The sequence below is a fragment of the Bombina bombina genome, chromosome 5 (assembly GCF_027579735.1).
Source record: "Bombina bombina isolate aBomBom1 chromosome 5, aBomBom1.pri, whole genome shotgun sequence".
NCBI lineage: Eukaryota > Metazoa > Chordata > Amphibia > Anura > Bombinatoridae > Bombina > Bombina bombina.
In genome coordinates this window covers 936,582,414-936,604,652 of record NC_069503.1, presented here as the reverse complement: position 1 = coordinate 936,604,652, position 22,239 = coordinate 936,582,414, and the positions used below count along the sequence as shown (strand labels likewise).

Sequence of the window (22,239 nt, the reverse complement as noted above, 5' to 3'; positions counted from 1 at the left end):
TGCTTAATTATTATCAAGCAGCGAGACTAGCACAGACCACCTTAATGAGCAAAAAACAAAAAGAATTGATCTGGGTAAGGGTGGAGACTCTAATAGCAGGTTATAAACAATCAGAAGATATACTTTGGGAACACCCGAAAGATATCCTCAAACTAACTACAGCCTCAAAAATAACAGGGGAAATGATGTCAATGTGGCACCTGTTAACTAGCAAACTAAAACTTTTACCATCTGACTCATTAATAAAGCCATTAAGGACACTGATGAACCCTGAACATCAGGTACTAATCGATAAATGGGCAAATAAGGGGCTCTATAGACTGGCAGACTTTCTTCACAAAGGGAAGTTAGCTACTTACCAGCAAATACAAGACAAAATACTACCAGACAAACTGCACTGGTTCCTATACCTACAGATTGCATCTGCTATAAATAAGGCCCTACCTAAACAACCTAGACAGCACACAACGACATTAGAGAAGCTGTGTAGTACTGATTCCCGACATAAAGGTATGATCTCTACCCTATACATATCATTACAATCAACCAAACATTCTTCCAAATCTCCTTTAATGGAGAAATGGGAAAGAGATACCAAAATAACACACTCCAAAGAGGAATGGGAAGACATCTTTAAGAACTCAGGGAGAGGTATGACCAGTGCAGATCTGAAAGAAAATTGCATCAAAACTGTTTATAGGTGGTATCTCACTCCAATGGTCACCTCACACTACACTCAAGCTGGCAGTAGAAATTGCTATAGAGGATGCGAGGAGGCAGGAACATACATACATATGTGGTGGGAATGCCCTCGGGTACAACTGATATGGGCTAAGTTATCTAAACTGTTGAGTGAGGTGCTCTCAGAAAACATCACTCTGACCGCGACCCAAGCTTTATTAAATGAACATATAAGACCCTTCAATTCAGCCACAAACACATTTATACACATTCTCTGTACAGCTACTAGGATATGTGTGGCACGTTACTGGAAGGTAGGGACACCCACATGGGGAGAGATTATGGAAAAAATTAATTTAATTCACAAGCTATCTGAAACAGCCTCATTCATACAAGCTAACCACGAGCAATTTTTGAAGATCTGGAATTACTGGATCTTAAGTGGACACTAACCCGACATAGACTGAGAGGATAGACACACAACTGACTAAACACCAAGATAAGACCCATAACACCCCGGGGGTAGGAGGAAGACAAGCGACTGCAGATAGCTAGAACTAGACAAGAAAGGTGGGACTCTCCCCCCGGAATGATGGCAGGTGGAATGGAGGAACAGGCAAGTTGAAATTTTAAGGACACATTGAGTGAGGGGGGAAGGGGAAAGTTTAAAGTTTACTGTTGATTGTTGCTATAATTTAATTAAGGGGAGGGACAGAAAGAAAAGTTTTTTAAGAAAATACAGGAGAAGTGACATGGTGAGAAAGGGGATATTAAGGAAAATTTCAAATCTTCTGATAACGATCTGTTATGCCCCCTAATCCATGGTGCTAATGTGGAGCGCAGGTATAATCACACTAACTATTAGAACCTACAGATCTGACTACCCAACCATCAACTACTCCACTGAGGAACTTTGCTTTCTTCAAACTCTGATAGTGGAAACATAAAAAGCATCAGAGACTTCTATCTGAGAGACATTTTTCAGAGACATTTTTTAGAAAATGGAGACGTAGATATGTATACGAAAAATGTGAAAGATGTGATATACCGTGTATATGTTTTTTGCAATAAAAAAATTATTTCAATTAAATTTAATTAGACATTTTAGGCCAGATTAAGAGTGGAGCGCAAACATTTGTGTGCGAGCGATAAGGGGTTTATTATGGGGTTTTGTGCTCATCAGGCTTACCGCTGGTATTACGATCTGAAAGAAAATACAATCGCTTTTGTCATGTTCCTACCACCTCCGCCCTGATTCTGCCACTTCTGCTCCTCTGGCCATTGCCTTGGCCACCTGGGGTGCCTCTGAAAAAGAAGTTGTGAAACGCGCTTCAGGCATTCGCACTGCTCCTGTCTGCCAGCTCTCATCCTCTAGCTTAATTGTTGGCCTTTAAGGCATTTATTCTACTATAGACTTCGCTCATGATTGGGGTTTTTAAGTTTTAGCTTAAACTGTTGGTCACCTTGGCAATTGCTCCGTCATATTTTACCTATTCAGTACTAATTACGATACCTAATATATTTTTAAGCTAATCAGTTCTACCTGCTAGACTTTAAACACTGTTACCAGCTGTAATTTGGATATCTGACCTACATGTTATATTAAAGGGAATAGTAGCTGTTTAGGCTAAACCTATTATTAAACAAGGTATGGTAATTGTTAGATTATCGTGACATACACCTTATATTGTGATCTTTAAGGAACCACATTATTGTGCAGAACGCACTATGTGGTATCTTTCTCTCCACAATTTAATATGATTTACTTAACAGTGTTTCTCTAACTTGATATATTGATACTATTACGAAATCTGTAGATCAATAGCTCGAATAATATTCTGCTAGAGGGACAATTAATCGGTACAGATTGATCACTGCACCGAGTTCTGAGAGGAGTTTGGGTGTCAATTGTTACTTTGACACAGTTTTATTTTGTTTAAATTTTAGTAGTGGAATATTCCACTTTCCTTTTACACTATATTTATATAAAAGTTAAGTTTTAAATCACTACACTCCACAGATTTACATATTGCTATGATTATCTCCCCATAAGTATGCCATATTATGCCGCTTTTTTCTGTCCTTCTTTTCTTTATAAACGTGTTAGACACGAGCATTAGGGATGGGCGAATGTGTTTATATTCGAATTTGAATGTTAGAACGAATGTTATTGTAGAAATTCGATTTACATAATAGAATGTGTATAAGAACGAATATTCTTAAAAATTCGATTTTTGAATGTTATTTACAGTTTTCGAATGTCAAATTCGAATACAAATGTTACATTTATAAAACACAATTGTAGACTAGAAACACTATTTTGAATTCGAATATCACATTCGAATCGAATATCACATTCGAATTTAAATATTACATTTATAAAACACAGTATTAGACTAGAAATACTATTTTGAATTTGAATGTCACATTCGAATCAAATATCAAATTCAAATCGAATATCACATTTATTAAACACAGTTGCAAACTGGAAATACTATTTCAAATTCGAATGTCACATTCGAATTCGAATGTCAAATTTGAATTCAAATATTACATTTATAAAACACAGTATTAGACTAGAAATACTATTTTGAATTTGAATGTGACATTCGAATTTGAATGTCACATTCAAATTTGAAAATAACATTTAAAACACAGTATAAGACTAGAAATACTATTTCAAATTTGAATGTGACATTCGAATGTAGCATTCAAATTCGAATATTACATTTATTAAACACAGTTGTAGACTAGAATATTACATTTCGAAATTGAATGAATACATAGCTAAACATTCTATTATTCGAACAAATATTTTCGAATTTTATTGAAAAATTCAAAAACGAAAATTCGAAAATAGAATGTTAGAATGTTATATAAACATTCGAAATTCGATACGAACGAATGAATGTATCAAAATTTGTTTTAAATTTTGAATTTTTAGAAACATTCGCCCATCCCTAACGAGCATAAGGCACTGCCTACCCTAATACCCAGGTCTATATTGGGTAGGTTAGTGGAGATAATCCACATAACCGCCCCCCCCCTTTTTTCCCTAGGGGTTTTAGGGAAATCCTTTCTAACACCTGGGGTTGTTGTCAGTTGGCAGCGGTGATGTCACGGCCGTGCGCCGCAAGTACCATTCTGAGCTAACCTGTACATCCTCCTTGGTGCAAATCTGCGCCTATGTAAGTACCTCCTTTCATTTCTTTTGTGCCCAAGTATAGGTTTACCTCTGTGTACTCCTGGGTGCTATACTGGACTACCTGCCTGTTACTGAACCCTGCTCTGCCTTGTGACCATTCCTTTGCTTAACCCTTTGTGTTTATCAGGGGCAAAGAACTGCTTGCTTACTTCTGAGCCCTGCTCGGCTCTGTGACCTTCTGCTGATTAACCCTTTGTTGCTAAGAGTATTTGCTGCTACTGTCCTACCTCATTCCTTCAATCCGGTAAATTTAGTTCTGGGATTTTTCCTTATCTTTCCACTTGATGCTGGTATAAGAAGACTACTGGCCAGGATTGGTCTGGAAAATTACAGCTTGAGATCAATCACGGTTTATGCTAGAAGGATTATTGTAACTTCAGAACTCTGGTTAACTGTTTTGCGAAACTAAAAAGTAGCACAAAACACATCAAAAATACATTACTAAGTATAGTTACACTCATAATAACACCATCTAATAAAAATGATTCAAAAAATTATTGCACACAAATGTTATAAAGGCTCAAAGATATGAGATCTCAGGTGTTAGAGAAAAAATGGCAGACAAAGGGCTTTAATATATATATATATATATATATATACTGTATATACATTGCACACAAATGTTATAAAGGCTCAAAGATATCAGATCTCAGGTGTTAGAGAAAAAAATGGCAGACAAAGGGCTTTAATATATATATATATATATATATATATATATATATACTGTATATATACTGTATATATACTGTATATACATTCAACTTTAAAAATGTATATGTATGTATAAGTCGGATTTGTGTGAGAGTAAGGTTTTTTCCCCCCTTTTTTTTGCTCCATTGACTTCTAAGGGGGGATACGTGAATTCGCACACGATATTCTAAGCTCGGCTTTTTGCTCTCGGCAAGTTAGCTCGCCAGTTACTACAATTCTTAAAAATTAAAGTAAATCAGTTAAGTAGTTTTCTAGTTTTGTTTAAGGAAAATATATATTCCCTTATAATCCTATGAGGTTTTTTTAAATAGCATTACAACATTAATATTTAATTACGTATACTGAAAAAACTTTGCAGTGCACTTCAATTGTAATCTCTGATGACTGCCTGCTTTCCTTTAATTCAGATATGAAAATTATAGCTTTTCCATTGCCCCAAGAGGATCTGGAATAAATTTCATGCAATTCAGCACCTAAACCTCCTGCATGTTGCATAGATGGGCATTAAATTGGATAAGATAACAATAAAGGGGTGTGTCCCTGCACTGCAAACAATGCAAATTGTTGCTAACACATCTTTAAATGCTCATAAAACATTTTCTATGCATATCTCTTGCAAATTTCTGCTGCATAAACAAAACATTATTTTAACCTCCATTTACGTTAATTAAATTGTAAGTAATGTTTAAAGGGACAGTAAAGACAACATCTAACTTTTATGATTCAGACAGAGCATGTACATTTTAAACAGCTTTACAATTTACTACTATTATCAAATTTACTTTGTTCTTTTTGTATCCTTTGTCACAATGCATACTAAGGTAGGCTAATGAGCAGCAATGCATTAAAAGGAGCGAGCTGGAGATTGGTGGCTTGTCATTTGCTCAACTGACATGTTCAGCTAGCTTCTAGCAGTGCATCCAGCTCCTGAGCATACCTAGTACCAAGAGAATAAAGTACATTTGATAATGGATATAAACTGGAATGTTGTATAAAAATATTTGTCCTCTCTGAATCATCTGACAGTTTAATGACTTTACTAAACTTTCTAATATTGTTAATTTGATCAGATTATTTGAAAATGTTTTTTTTTAGGAAGAAATATGAGAGAAAGATCAAAAATAAAGAAACACTAAAGTCATAAAATGTGCTGATAAAACGTTTTTCAGTAACATCCAGATGAGGTAGTAAGTGCCATGAGTATTTGTTTAGTATGTTCATGCTCAGCACATCAGTGAATACAACTGCAGCATCGCTCAGTCTCCCCTGGCTGGGACTAGTTACACTGGGAGGGAGCCAAGTGCTCACATTCCTCCCACCCTACTGGGGATATGGATGGGGAGGGACAGCTCTAACTTCACTTTCTCTCTCTGGGACCTGTGTGTAAGAGAACACCTCATCTCTCATGCGGACCTGCAGAGATTGGATTCTACCATCTGATTATCTACTATAATATTATGCACCTTGAGTTTTGGCTGAACTGAAATATACTTTACTGTATTGCACATTGTTCCATAAGAAGCTTTCACTGAGTGAGGGAGTACAGCAGATTCATTAAGATGAGAAGAGGTCAGCAGAAAAGTCACCAATAATAGCACAAGCAGTTGTTTAAATCATAAGTGTTACCCTCTACAGAGTTATTTGATTTGGATTGACCATAAGAGAAAGATATGAAGACTGACTCAGGCTGCTGGGTTTGGATGCTGCTGATAGGACTTGTTGAAATGAGTGGTCTGGTTAAAGCTGGCTGTATGGAGGTTGGGAAGTGCTGCAAGGGTAGAGACATGTCATGTGTAAGCCAGGGATGGAGGATGGACAGGATCTATGGCACCTGCTTCTGTGACCAGGCATGCAAGTTAACTGGGGACTGCTGCTACGACTACAGACAGGCTTGTCCAGGTAAAAAGTAAAGGTTTGATGCTACAATAAAATGGGATATTTATTTTAAATCTATCCATTGATACTAAATAATCATACAATCACATAGTAAAATTCCACTTTATATATATATATATATATATATATATATATATGTGCATGTGAGTGAGCGTGTGTGAGAGTAAGTGTGTGTGTGTGAGCGTGTGTGAGAGAGTAAGTGTGTGTGTGTGTGCATGTGTGTGTGAGTGTGTGTGAGAGAGTAAGTGTGTGTGTGAGAGAGAGTAAGTGTGTGTGTGAGAGAGAGTAAGTGTGTGTGTGAGAGAGTGAGTGTGTGTGTGTGTGTGTGAGAGAGTAAGTGTGTGTGTGAGAGAGAGTAAGTGTGTGTGTGAGAGAGTAAGTGTGTGTGTGTGTGTGTGTGAGAGAGCGTGTGTGTGAGTGAGTGTGTGTGTGAGAGAGTAAGTGTGTGTGCGTGTGAGTGTGTGTGTGAGAGAGTAAGTGTGTGTGCGTGTGAGTGTGTGTGTGAGAGAGTAAGTGTGTGTGCGTGTGAGTGTGTGTGTGAGAGAGTAAGTGTGTGTGTGTGTGTGTTATGCATACACAGATGGAAATATCTATCTATCTCTAGCTGTATATCATTTATCTGTCTATCTACTTAGATGCAAATTATTGCTTGGTTATGTGTACAGAAACCAATGGCACCACCTCTTTCTATATATGGACTTACCCCTATCAGTAATTGTGAACTATCTTTTATTTGGGGTGATGGTGCTATATATCAGTAGAAACAACACATTTTATTTCAAATGGGCTTATAACCCAAAAAAGGATACATATGAGAAAGGACTCAAAGTCCTCTGTATAATTCTTTACTTATTATTATTTATGTCTTATGTTTGGTGTGTTACACTTTATATAAAACTTAACATTAATTGGTGACTTAAAAATGGGAATAAAAATTAAAACCCATATTTGTAATCACTTAGTTCATATATTGTTAATACGCATTTATGGAAAACACTGGTATTTTAATAAAGAAGTTATGTGTTAGAGCCTCCAAATAAAACTGCTGGTAAATCAGAGAATATTGGTCAACCAAGCATGACTGAATAAGTTTGTAATTAATGGGAAATAAATGCAGCCCTGCACTCTCAAACTGATGATAAACCAGTGTAAATGTATGCATACGCATACTGATAAACCAGTGTAAATGTATGCATACATATACAGTATATCTTTGTTTTAAAATGATGGTAGGTTACAAATATCCATATATAAATATGAAGCCATAAATGTTGCAAGTTATAAAAAGCTGCAAATTTGCAATTCTAGGCAATGATCTGCCCTATTTTATTGTCATGTTATAATAATATATAAATGTAACCACATAACTTATATGTGAGAGATTAAAGGAATAGTCTAATCAAAATTAGACTTTCATGATTTAGATAGAGCATGCCATTTTAAGCAACTTTCTAATTTACTCCTATTAACCAATTTTTCTTCGTTCTCTTGGTATCTTTATTTGAATGTAAGCTTAGGAGCCGGCCAATTTTTAGCTCAGCACCTGGGTATCGCTTGCTGATTGGTGGCTACATTCAGACACCAATCAGAAAGTGCTACCCAGGTACTGAACAAAAATGGGCCGGCTCCTATGCTTACATTACAGCTTTTTCAAATAAAGATACAAAGAGAATGAAGAAACATTTATAATTGTTAATAGGAGTAAATTAGAAAGTTGCTTAAAATTGCATGCTCTATCTGAATCATGAAAGTTTAATTTTGACTAGACTGTCCCTTTAAGTAGCTCCTGATTAGTCTATTTGAGAACAGTTCATTTACACATACAAACTTTTAGTTTAATACTAAATAAGTATTACCTATTAGGCATCCTCCTGAGATCATAATTAATAATCAATTGCGATGTTGTGTTATGTTATTAACTGCTTATATGTTAACACATTAGACTTACAAACAATAGCACCCAAATTTAGCTTGCTGTTTTAAATAAATTCTGTGAGCCGCTATTATTTTAGATAGTGTAGAAACGTGATTTAAATTATGCCATGCAGGCCAATTACTTTGTTGTATATTATTAGAGAATGTGCATTAAATAAAATATATTAGCCTTACAGTCAATAGCATTTGATCATAAACTGCTGTTAGTGATTAAGCTCTCTATATCATAGCTGCTTTGCGTAGTATAGCATTTTAAATGTAGTCATCACATTGACAATCCTGCTGTTTTACAACACCAGTGGTAATATCCCATGTAAGTAGCATTAATATTGTAACAATGTTTGTGCAGATATTAAATTAAAACAAAGAAGTCCCCATTCTCCCCTCACTCCCCTCATTTGTGACTACAGATATGGTTTTAATTTGTATTCCCATTTTTAAGTCACCAATAAATGCTAAGTTTTATATAATGTGTAACACACCAAACACAAGATATATATAATAATAAGTACATCAAGAATTATACAGAGGACTGTGAGTGCTTTCTCATATGTATCCTTTATTGGGTTCTCAGCCCATTTGAAATAAAAATGTGTTGCAGATTATATATACGTAATTATATACACACTGTTAATATAAATGTTAAAAAATAAAACTATTACCAATATGTTTTAATATGAACTACTAGATACTAGACACTAATACTAGATTTGTTTCACATACATTTATGGCATTGGCATTGATGCCTGGTGTTACAGTGATAAATGTATTGTGTGCTTGTGTGTGGTCACATTTATATTTTATCATAACCAATGAAGGAAGTGCTAGAACAATTCATAGATTCTTTCTAATTTCCTAATCTGGGTGGTTCATGCTTGGCCAGGACATAAAAGGAAGTGACTAATATGTGTGCGTGGGGGTATTTGTGGACAGCAACATTGATTTACTATTTCATGCTTTGGGATTAATTATGTTTATGCTTTTGGTCTTTGAAGATCTATAAAAATGATTTTATTGGTTGGTTTTAAATTGAATTTCCATTCATCAGAAATATGCCCTTAGGTTTTTTCCCAGGTAAATCATGGGTAGTTTACATTGTTCTAGTTATAAGAGAGATATCTTCACTGAAACTAAGTTACGGCAAATTTCTAGTATAATACAATTTTATGATTAAATAATTCTTGTCTGTCTCTGTGTGTTTAACCCTGAAAAGAGAATAAACACATAGTTAAATTTGCTCTTCCAGGTACAGAGCATTGTCACTCCTAAGCAGGATATAGCTATTGATCCAATTAGGAGCACTATATATATATGTATCTATCTGCCAATCAACTGTTTTGTCATGCTGAGTATCAGCATAGGAACATGCCTGGCACACAACTTTAAAGGGACAGTAGACACTTTGAGATTTTAATATAAAAATTTTAGTTATAATAAAAATACTTTACATTCATTATGCCTATTGCCCCCCTTTTTGTGTAATTTAGGGCTGAAAATTGTGCTTTTTCTAATTTTTGGAAATGCAGACTGCAAACTTCCCAGACTAACCCTGCTACATAAGGAAAGTTAGTTAGTGGTATGGTATTGGTTGGCTTATATTTCACTTTGGAGTTTAAACGCTGTCGTCCAAGCAGCGTGAAGCAGAAATGAGGATATCCGCACTGTGCAGTCTGCTCTGGATAAATGAATACAAAGAAACAAACTCCCAAGAGCGTGAAAGAAGTGTATCCGTGCAGGACAATTCTGTAACTAGTTGTGTAAACTGAGGCGATACACTATGCAAAAACACCTTAGGTAAGTATAAAACAATGTAGAAAATTTATTCGGTATACGTTAAAATTCACAAAAAGGAACAAACTCACGATTGTATGAAAGACAAGGACTGGGATTACGTCATCTGACACATTTCACGCCGGTTGGCACGTTCTCAAAGATAGTAGGATACTATCGTGAATCTGTTCTTTTTGGGAATTTTAACGTATACCGAATAAATTTTCTACATTGTTTTATACTTACCTAAGGTGTTTGTGCATAGTGTATCGCCTCAGTTTACACAACTAGTTACAGAATTGTCCTGCATGGATACACTTCTTTCACACTCCTGGGAGTTTGCTACAGCGAATCATGTCCGCTCAACCTTTGTTAAATCTATCCCTTTTGTCTCATCCACTCTTCAAACTGTCCCATTTTACTGATAAGATATTCCAAAAGATATTCCAAAATCCAAACCGTTTCTGGTCAGTTGGGATAAAGGGTTTTCTACCTGTATTATTATGCTGCCCGCATGGCACAGGCTGCCCTTTAGCACAACCCTTCTGATAAAATATGTTGGGTTCAAATAGAAATAAGAGAAATTGGAAAAAGTCTTATATCTCCAGGATCAGTAACAGTATTAACTTGTTCAAACCACTGCGTACAATCCGCTACAAAAATCTATTATGAACCACATACACCTATATATACAGTATATTTATAGGCTATTAGGACCGATTGACACCCAAATTCCAAATTATTCCAGAGCCATCAAAGGTGACACCTCTAGATATCTTGTTCACTTCTTTTGGTAGTAAATAAATGGGTAACATAGAATTGCTGATACATTGGTTAAAAATAAATTTATCTCCTTTGCACAGTACAAGGATCTAAATCTCTTAGACTAATTTAGTTAGTTTCATTATTTTCAACTTCAGTCCAGGGTAGCTGAAATCTTAGGTCACACACCAAGTCACCCCATCACTACTTTTGAGTCCCTTTGTATGGTGAAGCATAGGATTAAGGGAACTATAGCTAGTGTATATCCTTAAATATACCTGATAAGAATATTAAGGCAAGATTTATGCAGGAGTGGGAGACTCATTGATATTGATTGGCCGTTGAACAAGTGGGTTGATATGTTAAGAAAAGGCTTTTCATTTTCAGTTAAACTTGAAGGAAAGTTATTTGAAAGTGGTTTATAGGTGGTATTTACATCCTAAAAGACTTTATACTTCTAGGGGGTTACACTGTTGCATATGCTTTTGCGGCTGTGGAGAGAGGGGAACATATATTCTTTTGCTGGTGTTGCAAATGCGTATCACATATATGGGAACAAACTTCTAGACTGTTGATTACTGTATTTCAAAGAAATATCCAACTAACGCCTCAGCAGGCCGTTCTCCATTACCCTATTAGGGGACTAACACCAAGAAACAATAAGGGCTAGATTACAAGTGGAGCGCACAATAATTAACCAGCCATTGCAAGTGGCTTGTTATTGCTACTGTGAGCTTGCGGTAGCAATTAGCGCTTATAAAATTAAACAGAAATCAGATCTCTGGTTAATTTTATAAATGGGCCCCAAATGCCCCCCAAAATACTGTGTAGTATATTTTATTAAAAAATAAATATAGCAGCATCTTTATTTTTTTAATAAAATAATACATTGTGGTATATGGGAACTGTGTGTTCCCAGTAAATGTATTTATTTATTTATAAAATATTTTACCAGGAAGGATACATTGAGATTTCTCTTGTTTTCAAGTATGTCCTGGGTCCACAAAACATTGCATTGATACAATAGGGTACACTAAAATATAAAAAACATAATGTATGTAAGAACTTACCTGATAAATTCATTTCTTTCATATTGGCATGAGTCCATGAGCTAGTAACATATGGGATACACAATCCTACCAGGAGTGGCAAAGTTTCCCAAACCTCAAAGGAATTCTAAAAGAATGCCAGGAGAATTTATGAGAAGAACACCATGAAATATAGGTCTTCCAAACTCGATAATAAATCTTTCTTGAAACAGACTGTCATAACTGCCTAAGTTCTTTGCCTTATCCTTTGTATAGCTGTGTCTTTGCACACTTACATAACTCCTCCCCCAACAAGCAGTTTAAATTTCCCTCCTACTCATACCAAATTGCTTGATTGTTGAATCCAGCTTCTCACCCTCTAACCTCCTTGCAACCTTTGAGACAGACGCAGCTCACCTCTCTACCAAACACAGGACCGGAACCGGCAAGCGGTGACGTCACACGCCATCGCACACGCTGCAACTTTCCCAAACTCTGCAGGGGAACTTCTCTCTGTCCGGACACCGCTCACCCATTACTTCTATTAGTAAGTTTCAAAAGCGCTTCCTTCATACCTGTACCGCAGTATCTTACGAATATTCAGTATTTACTCCTGACATGTCTCAGAATCTTAGTTAGGTTCCCTTCATAATTAAAAGCTCTAATACTACCTATATTCTTAATTGTTCAGTCTCAATACCAAAGTACAGCCTAAATCTCTTAGCACTATTTTTGCCTAAGTTTTGTACAACTATGTCTGCTGCCAAAAAGATTAGATATTGTCTATCTAAAACTTTAACGTTGCAATTGCATGTTGTTATATGTGGGAACCAGTTTGTCAATACTGAGTGGGGCTATATGCTCTGTGGTCTCAGCCATTGTCACACCTATCCTTATAATAAAGTGAACGGTATGTAATGATTCTGAACCTTGCTGCCTTCCCTCACCTACACAGAATCACTGATACTTTCACAACACTCCTAAGCCTGCAGTTGTGGTCCTAAAAATTCCCTCTCTCCTATACAGGGGTGAGATTACCTTTCACAGGCTGACAATAACAATCAAGCCTTACTATGGACCCAGCAGCCTTATTATCTCATGTCGAGAAATTAACTCAAACTGTAGATAACCTCACAACAGGGTTAAGTACACTACAGTTAGAAAACTCTGCCCTAAAACAATACATCAATGACAAAATTGATACACTCACTACACGTATTGGTTCTAGTGAACCCCAACCTAATCCTCCACAAACATTTAGTGGTATTCGTTCAGAGTTTAGGGAATTCAAAAACTCATGTTCCTTATATTTCCAATTAAAACCCAAAACATACTTCAATGATCATTTAAAGGTTCTCACCACAATCTCCTATCTGCGTGGCGAACCACGTATATGGGCAAATTTGTTTTTTGAGACCAATGACCCATTGCTGTACTCATTTGATCAGTTCTTTAAAGCAATGGGACAGCTTTATGATGATCCCTACAAACAGCTATCTGCTGAGACAGCAATTAGGTCTCTGAGACAACATAAAAGGCCTGTGGAGGACTACATCGCAGAGTTTAAGAAATGGTCCCCAGATACACAGTGGAATGACCTTTCTTTGCGCAATCAATTCCGCCTAGGCCTCTCAGATACTCTCAAGGATGAGCTAGCCAGACAACCCCTCCCAGAGACTTTAGAACTCCTAATAGATGCAAGCATCACTTTAGATAGACGCATCAGAGAGAGACGCTCAGAAAGGTCACACTTAGAAACATCAACTAAACATACAGTTACTACTCTGCCTCCACCTAAAACAACTACAAAAGCCTCTGAAATCCCTATGGAACTCGGTTTCATCAGAGGTCCATTAACTCAACAGGAAAAATTAAGAAGAAAAGCTTTAGATCTCTGTATGTATTGCGGAGGAATCGATCATTCTGTAAAGGACTGCTCTCAATTACAGCGTAGGAAGGGTAAGATGAACACCACAAGTATATGTTTATCTGCTAAACAAACACAATCTAATCATTGCTCCCTTCCTATCTTATTACAGTGGGATCAGCAAAGACTCAACTCACAAGCAATCCTTGACTCTGGTGCCAGCCACAATTATATAGACCACCAATTCACTACTGTAAATAAAATTCCACTAGTTAAGAAAATGGTGCCTAGTGTACTTCGTTTTATTGATGGTAATGAAATCACATCAGGACCTATCTTATACCACACCATACCTTTAAGGCTCACCACACATGACCAACACACAGAGTTTCTTACTTTTGATGTTATACCCTCACCTCTATATCCCATTATACTTGGTATCACTTGGTTTAAACAACATGATCCCACTATACACTGGTCAACTTCACAAGTCATCTTTAATTCTCCTTATTGTAAAAATTTGTGTCTCCATCATGAACAAATTTTACTTGATGTTCCTTTACAAATCCCCAAGGAATACATAACTTTCGCTGATGTCTTTGACAAAAAAGAATCAGAGAATCTACCCCCTCATAGGGTTTACGACTGCCCTATAGATCTCCTGCCAGGTGTTGATATACCTTACGGCCATATATTTCCCCTCTCTGATCCTGAGTTACAACATCTGAAAACTTATTTGGCAGAAAATTTGAAGAAAGGCTTTATACGTCCTTCCACCTCTCCAGCTGGCGCTGGTATCTTTTTTGTTAAAAATAAAGATCAATCCCTAAGACCCATTATTGATTACAGAGAGTTAAACAAGCGTACAATAAAAAACCGCTATCCACTGCCTTTAATTCCTCAACTCCTTGATAGATTACAAAATGCTACTATATACACTAAATTGGATCTAAGAGGGGCTTACAACTTGGTACGTATCAAGGAGGGTCATGAATGGCTTACAGCATTTCGTACACGTTACGGCCTTTTTGAATATACTGTGATGCCATTTGGCCTCTGTAATGCCCCAGCTACTTTCCAGTACTTCATAAATGATATTTTTAAGGATTTTTTGGATTTATTTATGGTAATATATTTGGATGACATACTCATATTCTCTACCTCACTTACTGAACACATCAAACATGTCACCCTAGTATTAACACGGTTACGAGAGAACTCTCTTTATGTTAAACTAGAGAAATGTTTATTTCACTCCAAAGAAATTAAATTTCTAGGTTATGTTGTATCACCCCAAGGTATTCAGATGGATAATGATAAGATATCGGTAATTCAAAATTGGCCTTCTCCAAAAAGTAAAAAGGACATACAAAGGTTCATGGGTTTCGCCAATTTCTACAGAAAGTTTATTAAAAATTTCGCTGACCTGACAAGACCATTAACTAACTTGACCAAATCTGACACACACTTCAGATGGAACGATGATTTAGAAGAAATATTCAATTTCTTAAAAAAAGCTTTCACTACGGCCCCTATTCTCCAATTCCCTAATTCTGAGTTGCAGTACATCTTGGAAGTGGATGCATCTAATTATGCTTTAGGAGCAATCCTCTCACAGAGGCAGACTCCAAAAGACCCTCTGCACCCTGTTGCCTTCTATTCACGTATTCTCAATTCAGCTGAAATAAACTACCCAATTGGTGATAAAGAACTGTTAGCAATCAAAACAGCATTGGAACAATGGAGACACCTTCTAGAAGGGACCCTTCTTCCAATCTTGATTTACACGGATCACAAAAATCTAGAATACCTACAATCTAATAGGACTCTTAGCGCACGGCAGGTCCGATGGAACCTATTCTTGGCTAGATTTAATTATCTTATCACCTACCGTCCTGCAAACAAGAACAAGAAGGCTGATGCCCTTTCAAGACACTTGGTGGACCAAGTGTCACATCCAAACCTTTCACCCCTAATTCCTCTTGACAGATTCTTAGCTTTAACTACAGAACAAAACATTCATTTTAAATCAGCACAACAGGCTGACCCAAATAAACCATTACAGGTCTTGGATTTACACTCGGATGGCTTGTATTATTATCAACAACAAATCTATGTTCCCAACAGTCTCAGAACAACAGTCTTAAAAACTTTACATGATTCTCCATCTGCTGGACACATGGGCATAAAGAAAACTCAAGAATTAGTCTCCAGATTCTTTTGGTGGCCTACCTGCCTCTCCGATGTTGAGGATTACGTTAAAACCTGCTTAATCTGCGAAACTACAAAAAAAGGGAGGACTCCCCCTTACGGGAAATTGATCCCATTACCGACTCCTGACCGTCCTTGGAAGGACATAGCAATCGACTACATTGTCGACCTACCTATTTCTGAAAGGAATAACACCATATTAGTAGTCGTGGACCTATTTAGTAAAATGGCACATTTCGTGCCCTACCATAAGCTGCCAACTTCTTCTGAAACCATTTCCCTAATGATCCATCATATATTCAAGTATCACGGACTCCCGAATAGTATCACCTCTGATAGGGGAACTCAATTCACCAGCCAATTCTGGAAACAACTTTGTCACTCTCTGGGTATTTCTAGACGTCTCAGTACCTCTTTCCATCCCCAAACTAATGGCCAGACTGAAAGGACAAACCAGTGCATTGAACAATATTTAAGATGTTTCATTTCAGCTAAACAAGAAAACTGGACTCAACTACTACCATACACAGAATTCGCCTTCAACAATTCCGTACATTCCTCTACTAAGTCCACACCGTTCTTCATTAATTATGGTTTTCATCCCTCTTTTGAATGGGATACTATGGACAGCAACACTTGTCCTGTTGTGAATGACCTCATCAACACTATTAGTGAATCCTTCTCATTAACTGCTGAAAATATTCGCATCGCCAAGGATCGATATAAATTTCATTTTGATAAAAAAAGGATTCCCTCGCCTAAATATAGAGTAGGTGATTACGTTTGGTTATCAACACGTAATCTACATTTACCCCTTCCTTCCAGGAAATTATCTTCCAGCTTCATTGGACCATTTCCCATCATAAAAATTGTGAATATGAACGCTGTTACCCTCGCATTACCAGCGAATCTGAAATCCCATCCTACTTTTCATGTGTCTCTCCTCAAGCCTTACAGACAACTTCGTCACCATGATCCTTCTATTCCTCTACTTCCTCATCTGCAGGATGCCACCCTGGAGTATGAGGTACAAGATGTCTTGGACTCCCGACGCTTTCGAGGGCAGCTTCAGTATCTGGTTCATTGGAAGGGCTACCCTGATTCAGAGGACTCCTGGGAACCGGCTTCCAATCTCTCTGCCCCCCGATTGGTGGCCAGGTTCCATGAACGTTTTCCTGATCGTCCTGGACTCGATCCCCGGAGTTGATCTTTGGGGGGGGGGTCCTGTCATAACTGCCTAAGTTCTTTGCCTTATCCTTTGTATAGCTGTGTCTTTGCACACTTACATAACTCCTCCCCCAACAAGCAGTTTACATTTCCCTCCTACTCATACCAAATTGCTTGATTGTTGAATCCAGCTTCTCACCCTCTAACCTCCTTGCAACCTTTGAGACAGACGCAGCTCACCTCTCTACCAAACACAGGACCGGAACCGGCAAGCGGTGACGTCACACGCCATCGCACACGCTGCAACTTTCCCAAACTCTGCAGGGGAACTTCTCTCTGTCCGGACACCGCTCACCCATTACTTCTATTAGTAAGTTTCAAAAGCGCTTCCTTCATACCTGTACCGCAGTATCTTACGAATATTCAGTATTTACTCCTGACATGTCTCAGAATCTTAGTTAGGTTCCCTTCATAATTAAAAGCTCTAATACTACCTATATTCTTAATTGTTCAGTCTCAATACCAAAGTACAGCCTAAATCTCTTAGCACTATTTTTGCCTAAGTTTTGTACAACTATGTCTGCTGCCAAAAAAGATTAGATATTGTCTATCTAAAACTTTAACGTTGCAATTGCATGTTGTTATATGTGGGAACCAGTTTGTCAATACTGAGTGGGGCTATATGCTCTGTGGTCTCAGCCATTGTCACACCTATCCTTATAATAAAGTGAACGGTATGTAATGATTCTGAACCTTGCTGCCTTCCCTCACCTACACAGAATCACTGATACTTTCACAACACTCCTAAGCCTGCAGTTGTGGTCCTAAAAATTCCCTCTCTCCTATACAGGGGTGAGATTACCTTTCACAGGCTGACACAGACTTACGAGCCTGTAGCATAGTATTAATCACTGAGTCAGAGAAACCTCTATGACTAAGCACTAAGCATTCAATTTCCATACCTTCAAATTTAATGATTTGAGATCCTGATGGAAAAAACGGCCCTTGAGACAGAAGGTCTAGTCTTAGAGGAAGTGGCCAAGGCTGGCAACTGGACATCCGAACAAGATCCGCAAACCAAAACCTGTGAGACCACGCTGGTGCTATCAGAAACACATACAATTGTTCCATAATGATCTTGGAGATCACTTTTGGAAGAAGAACTAGAGGCGGAAAGATATAAGCAGGTTGGTAAAACCAAGGAACTGCTAAATCATCCACCATCTCTGCCTGAGGATCCCTGGACCTGGACAGGTACCTGGGAAGTTTCTTGTTTTGATGAGAAGTCATCAGATCTATTTCTGGAGGACCCCACATCTGTACAATCTGACAAAATACATCTGGATGGAGAGACCACTCCCCCGGATGTAAGGTCTGATGGCTGAGATAATCCGCTTCCCAATTTTCTACGCCTGGGATATGCACCGCAGAAATTAGACAAGAGCTGGATTCTGCCCAAGAAAGTATCCGAGATACTTTTTTCATAGTTAGGGGACTGCGAGTCCCACCCTGATGATTGACATATGCCACAGTTGTGATATTGTCTGTCTAAAAAAAATGAATGGTTCTCTCTTTAACAGAGGCCAAAACTAAAGAGCCCTGAAAATAGCACAGAGTTCTAAAATATTGATTGGTAACCTCGCATTTTGAGGTTTCCAAACCCCTTGTGCTGTCAGAGATCCCCAGACAGCTCCCCAACCTGAAAGACTTGCATCTGTTGTGATCACAGTCCAGGTAGGACGAACAAAAGAGGCCCCCTGAATTAAACGATGATGGGACAACCACTAAGTCAGAGAGATTTGAATGTTGGGATTTAAGTATATCAATTGTGATATCCTAGTATAATCCCTGCACCATTGATTAAGCATACAAAGCTGTAGAGGTCTCATGTGAAATTGAGCAAAGGGGATTGCATCCGATGCTGCAGTCATGAGACCTAAAACTTCAATGCACATAGCCACTGAAGGGAATGATTGAGAATGAAGGTTTCGGCAAGCTGAAACCAATTTCATTCGTCTCTTGTCTGTTAAGGACAGAGTCATGGACACTGAATCTATCTGGAAACCTAAAAAGGTGACCCTTGTCTGAGGAATCAAGAAACTCTTTTGGTAAATTGATCCTCCAACCATGTCTTTGAAGAAACAACACTAGTTAATTTGCATGATATTTGTCCAATTAAGGAAACACCGCAATACCCTGTCCTCTGATTACAGATAGAAGGGCACCAAGAACCTTTGAAAAGATCCTTGGAGCTGTTGCTAGGCCAAATGGAAGAGCGACAAATTGGAAATGCTTGTCTAGAAAAGAGAATCTCAGAAACCGATAGTGGTCTGGATGAATCGGAATGTGAAGATATGCATCCTGTAAGTCTATTGTGGACAAATAATGACCTTATTATGCCTGAGGAAACAGTCTGAGACTGAGAAATGTGTCGCAATTATTTTACTTTTTATTAAAGTGATTTTAACTTTTAACAAAACACTTGCTGCCTGAGATTTGGTTATTTTTGAGGACCTTATTGACCTATAGAAAAGCAAAGAGGACTGCTGTATCCTGTATGCCTTGGTATTAAGTCTGTTGGGTGACTGAATTGATCCCAGCTTGCCTCTATAGCATCACTGGAGATGCTCCACCAAATGTGAGTCTAAACTTCTTATCTTACTGGTGTGTTATAACCCCAGCCAAACAATACTAGGCCATATTGGCTTTTTGTGTTTTTATATCTCTCTACACAGATTCTGTATTAGTCCGGGAGGTCGGTCTGCTGGGTGACTGTTATAGATCCCAGACTGTGTCATTAGCACCATCTGAGGTGCTTTAATATATGTGAGTGCATTAATTTATCATATATATATCCTCTGGAACCTGCAATATTGGGCCATGTGGCGCATCTGTTTCTGTTTGTTGTTCTATATAATGACCTTGCTGAACAAAAGGCAAAATAGTCCTTATAGTCACCATCTTGAAAGTTGGGACTCTTACAAAACGATTCGAAAACTTCAGATCCTGAACTGGCCTGAATGAATTTTCTTTCATTGGGACAATTAATAGATTTGAATAAAACCCCAGACTCTGTTCCTGAAAGGTAACTGGTGTTATTACCCCTGAAAGCTCTAGATCTGAAACACACTTTAGAAAAGCCTTAGCCTTCAGCGGATTTGCTGGAACATAAGAGAGAAAGAATCTTCTCACAGGAGGTCTTACTCTGAATCCTATTCGATACCCTTGAGATCCAATACTCGGAATCCACTGATTTTGAACAGAATCTGCCCAAATGTCTTGGAATAATTTCAATCTGCCCCCCACCAACTGAACTGGATTGAGGACTGCACCTTAATGCAGACTTTGGGCTGGCTTTGGTTTCTTAAAAGGCTTGGATTTATTCCAACTAGAAGAAGGTTTCCAATTGGAACCAGAGTCTTAGGGGAAGGATTGATTTTCTGTTCCTTGTTCTGTCAAAAAGAATGAAAACGATTAGAAGCTTTAGATTAACCCTTAGATCTTTTATCCTGAGGTAAAAAAAACTCCCTTCCCTCCAGTGATAGTTGAAATAATTGAATCCAACTGAGAACCAAATAAATTGTTACCTTGGAAAAAAAGAGATAGTAATCTAGACTTAGATACCATATCAGCATTCCAATATTTGAGCCATAAAGCTCTTCTAGCTAAAATAGCTAAAGACATAGATTTAGCATCAAAAATAGCATCACAGAGAAAATGATTAGCATGTTGAAGCAAACAAACAATGCTAGACAAATCAGGATCTGTTTCCTGTTGCACTAAGCTATCCAACCAAAAGGTTGATGCAGCCGCAACATCAGCCATAGCAATGGCAGGCCTGAATATAAAGGCAGAAAATAAATAAGCTTTCCTTTTTTTATTATTATCATTTATTTGTATAGCGCCGCAAAATTCCGTAGCGCTGGCTTAAGATAAGATTCAAGTTTCCTATCTAAAGGAGCTTTAAAAGAAGTACTGTATTCCATAGGAATAGTAGTAAGTTTGGCAAGAGTAGAAATAGCCCCATCAACTTTGGGGACTTTTTCCCAAAACTATAATCTAGCCGCTGGCAAAGGGTACAACCTTTTAAACCTAGAAGAAGGAATGAAAGAAGTACCAGGCTTAATCCATTCCTTAGCAATCACATCAGAAATAGCATCAGGAACTGGAAAAACCTCAGGAGTAACCACAGGAGGTTTATAAACAGAATTTAAATGTTTACTAGTTTTGATATCAAGAGGACTAGAGTCCACAATATCCAAAGTAACCAACACTTCTTTCAATAAGGAACGAATATACTCAATCTTGAAAAGATAAGTAGATTTGTCAGTGTCAATGTCTGAGGTAGGATCTTCTGAATCAGAGAGATCCTCATCAGAGGAGGATATTTCAGTATGTTGTCGGTCATTAGAAATTTCATCAAATATATGAGAAGTTTTAAAAGACCTTTTACGTTTATTAGAAGGTGGAATAGCAGACAAAGTCTTCTGTATCGCATCAGCAATATAATTTTTCATATCAACAGGGATATCATGTACATTAGATGTTGAAGGAAAAACAGAAACTATACTACTACTGATGGAAACATTTTCTGCGTGCAAAAGCTTATCATGGCAACTGTTACATACTACAGCTGGAGATATAATCTCAGCTAACTTTCAACAGATACACTTAGCTTTGGTAGAACAGTGATCAGGCAGCAAGGTTCCAACAGTTGCTTCCGAGACAGGATCAGATTGAGTCATCTTGCAAAATGTAAAAGAAAAAACAACATTAAAGCAAAATTTACAATTTTCTTATATGGCAGTTTCAGGAATGGGAAAAAATGCAAACAGCATGGCTCTCTGAGTATATAGAAGGCAAGAGGCATATGAGAAGTGGAGTGAAAAATAAATTAATTTTTTTGGCGCCAAGTATGAAGCACGATGCAAAAGGAAATTAAATTTTTTTTGGCGCCATCAACATTTGGAAATGACGCAACTCGTGTCATAACAGACGCAACCTCA

General features: G+C 37.6%; 1 protein-coding gene across 1 annotated transcript in view; it reads left to right on the top strand.

Moving 5' to 3' along the window:
* Positions 1-5,882: 5,882 nt before the first annotated feature.
* Positions 5,883-22,239, top strand: part of SBSPON (somatomedin B and thrombospondin type 1 domain containing) — a 146,428-nt gene continuing 130,071 nt past the window's right edge. Inside the window, exon 1 of the mRNA XM_053715125.1 lies at positions 5,883-6,496. Coding sequence (XP_053571100.1) covers positions 6,268-6,496 — 229 coding nt within the window. The 5' untranslated portion in view covers positions 5,883-6,267. The remainder of the gene's footprint in view (positions 6,497-22,239) is intronic.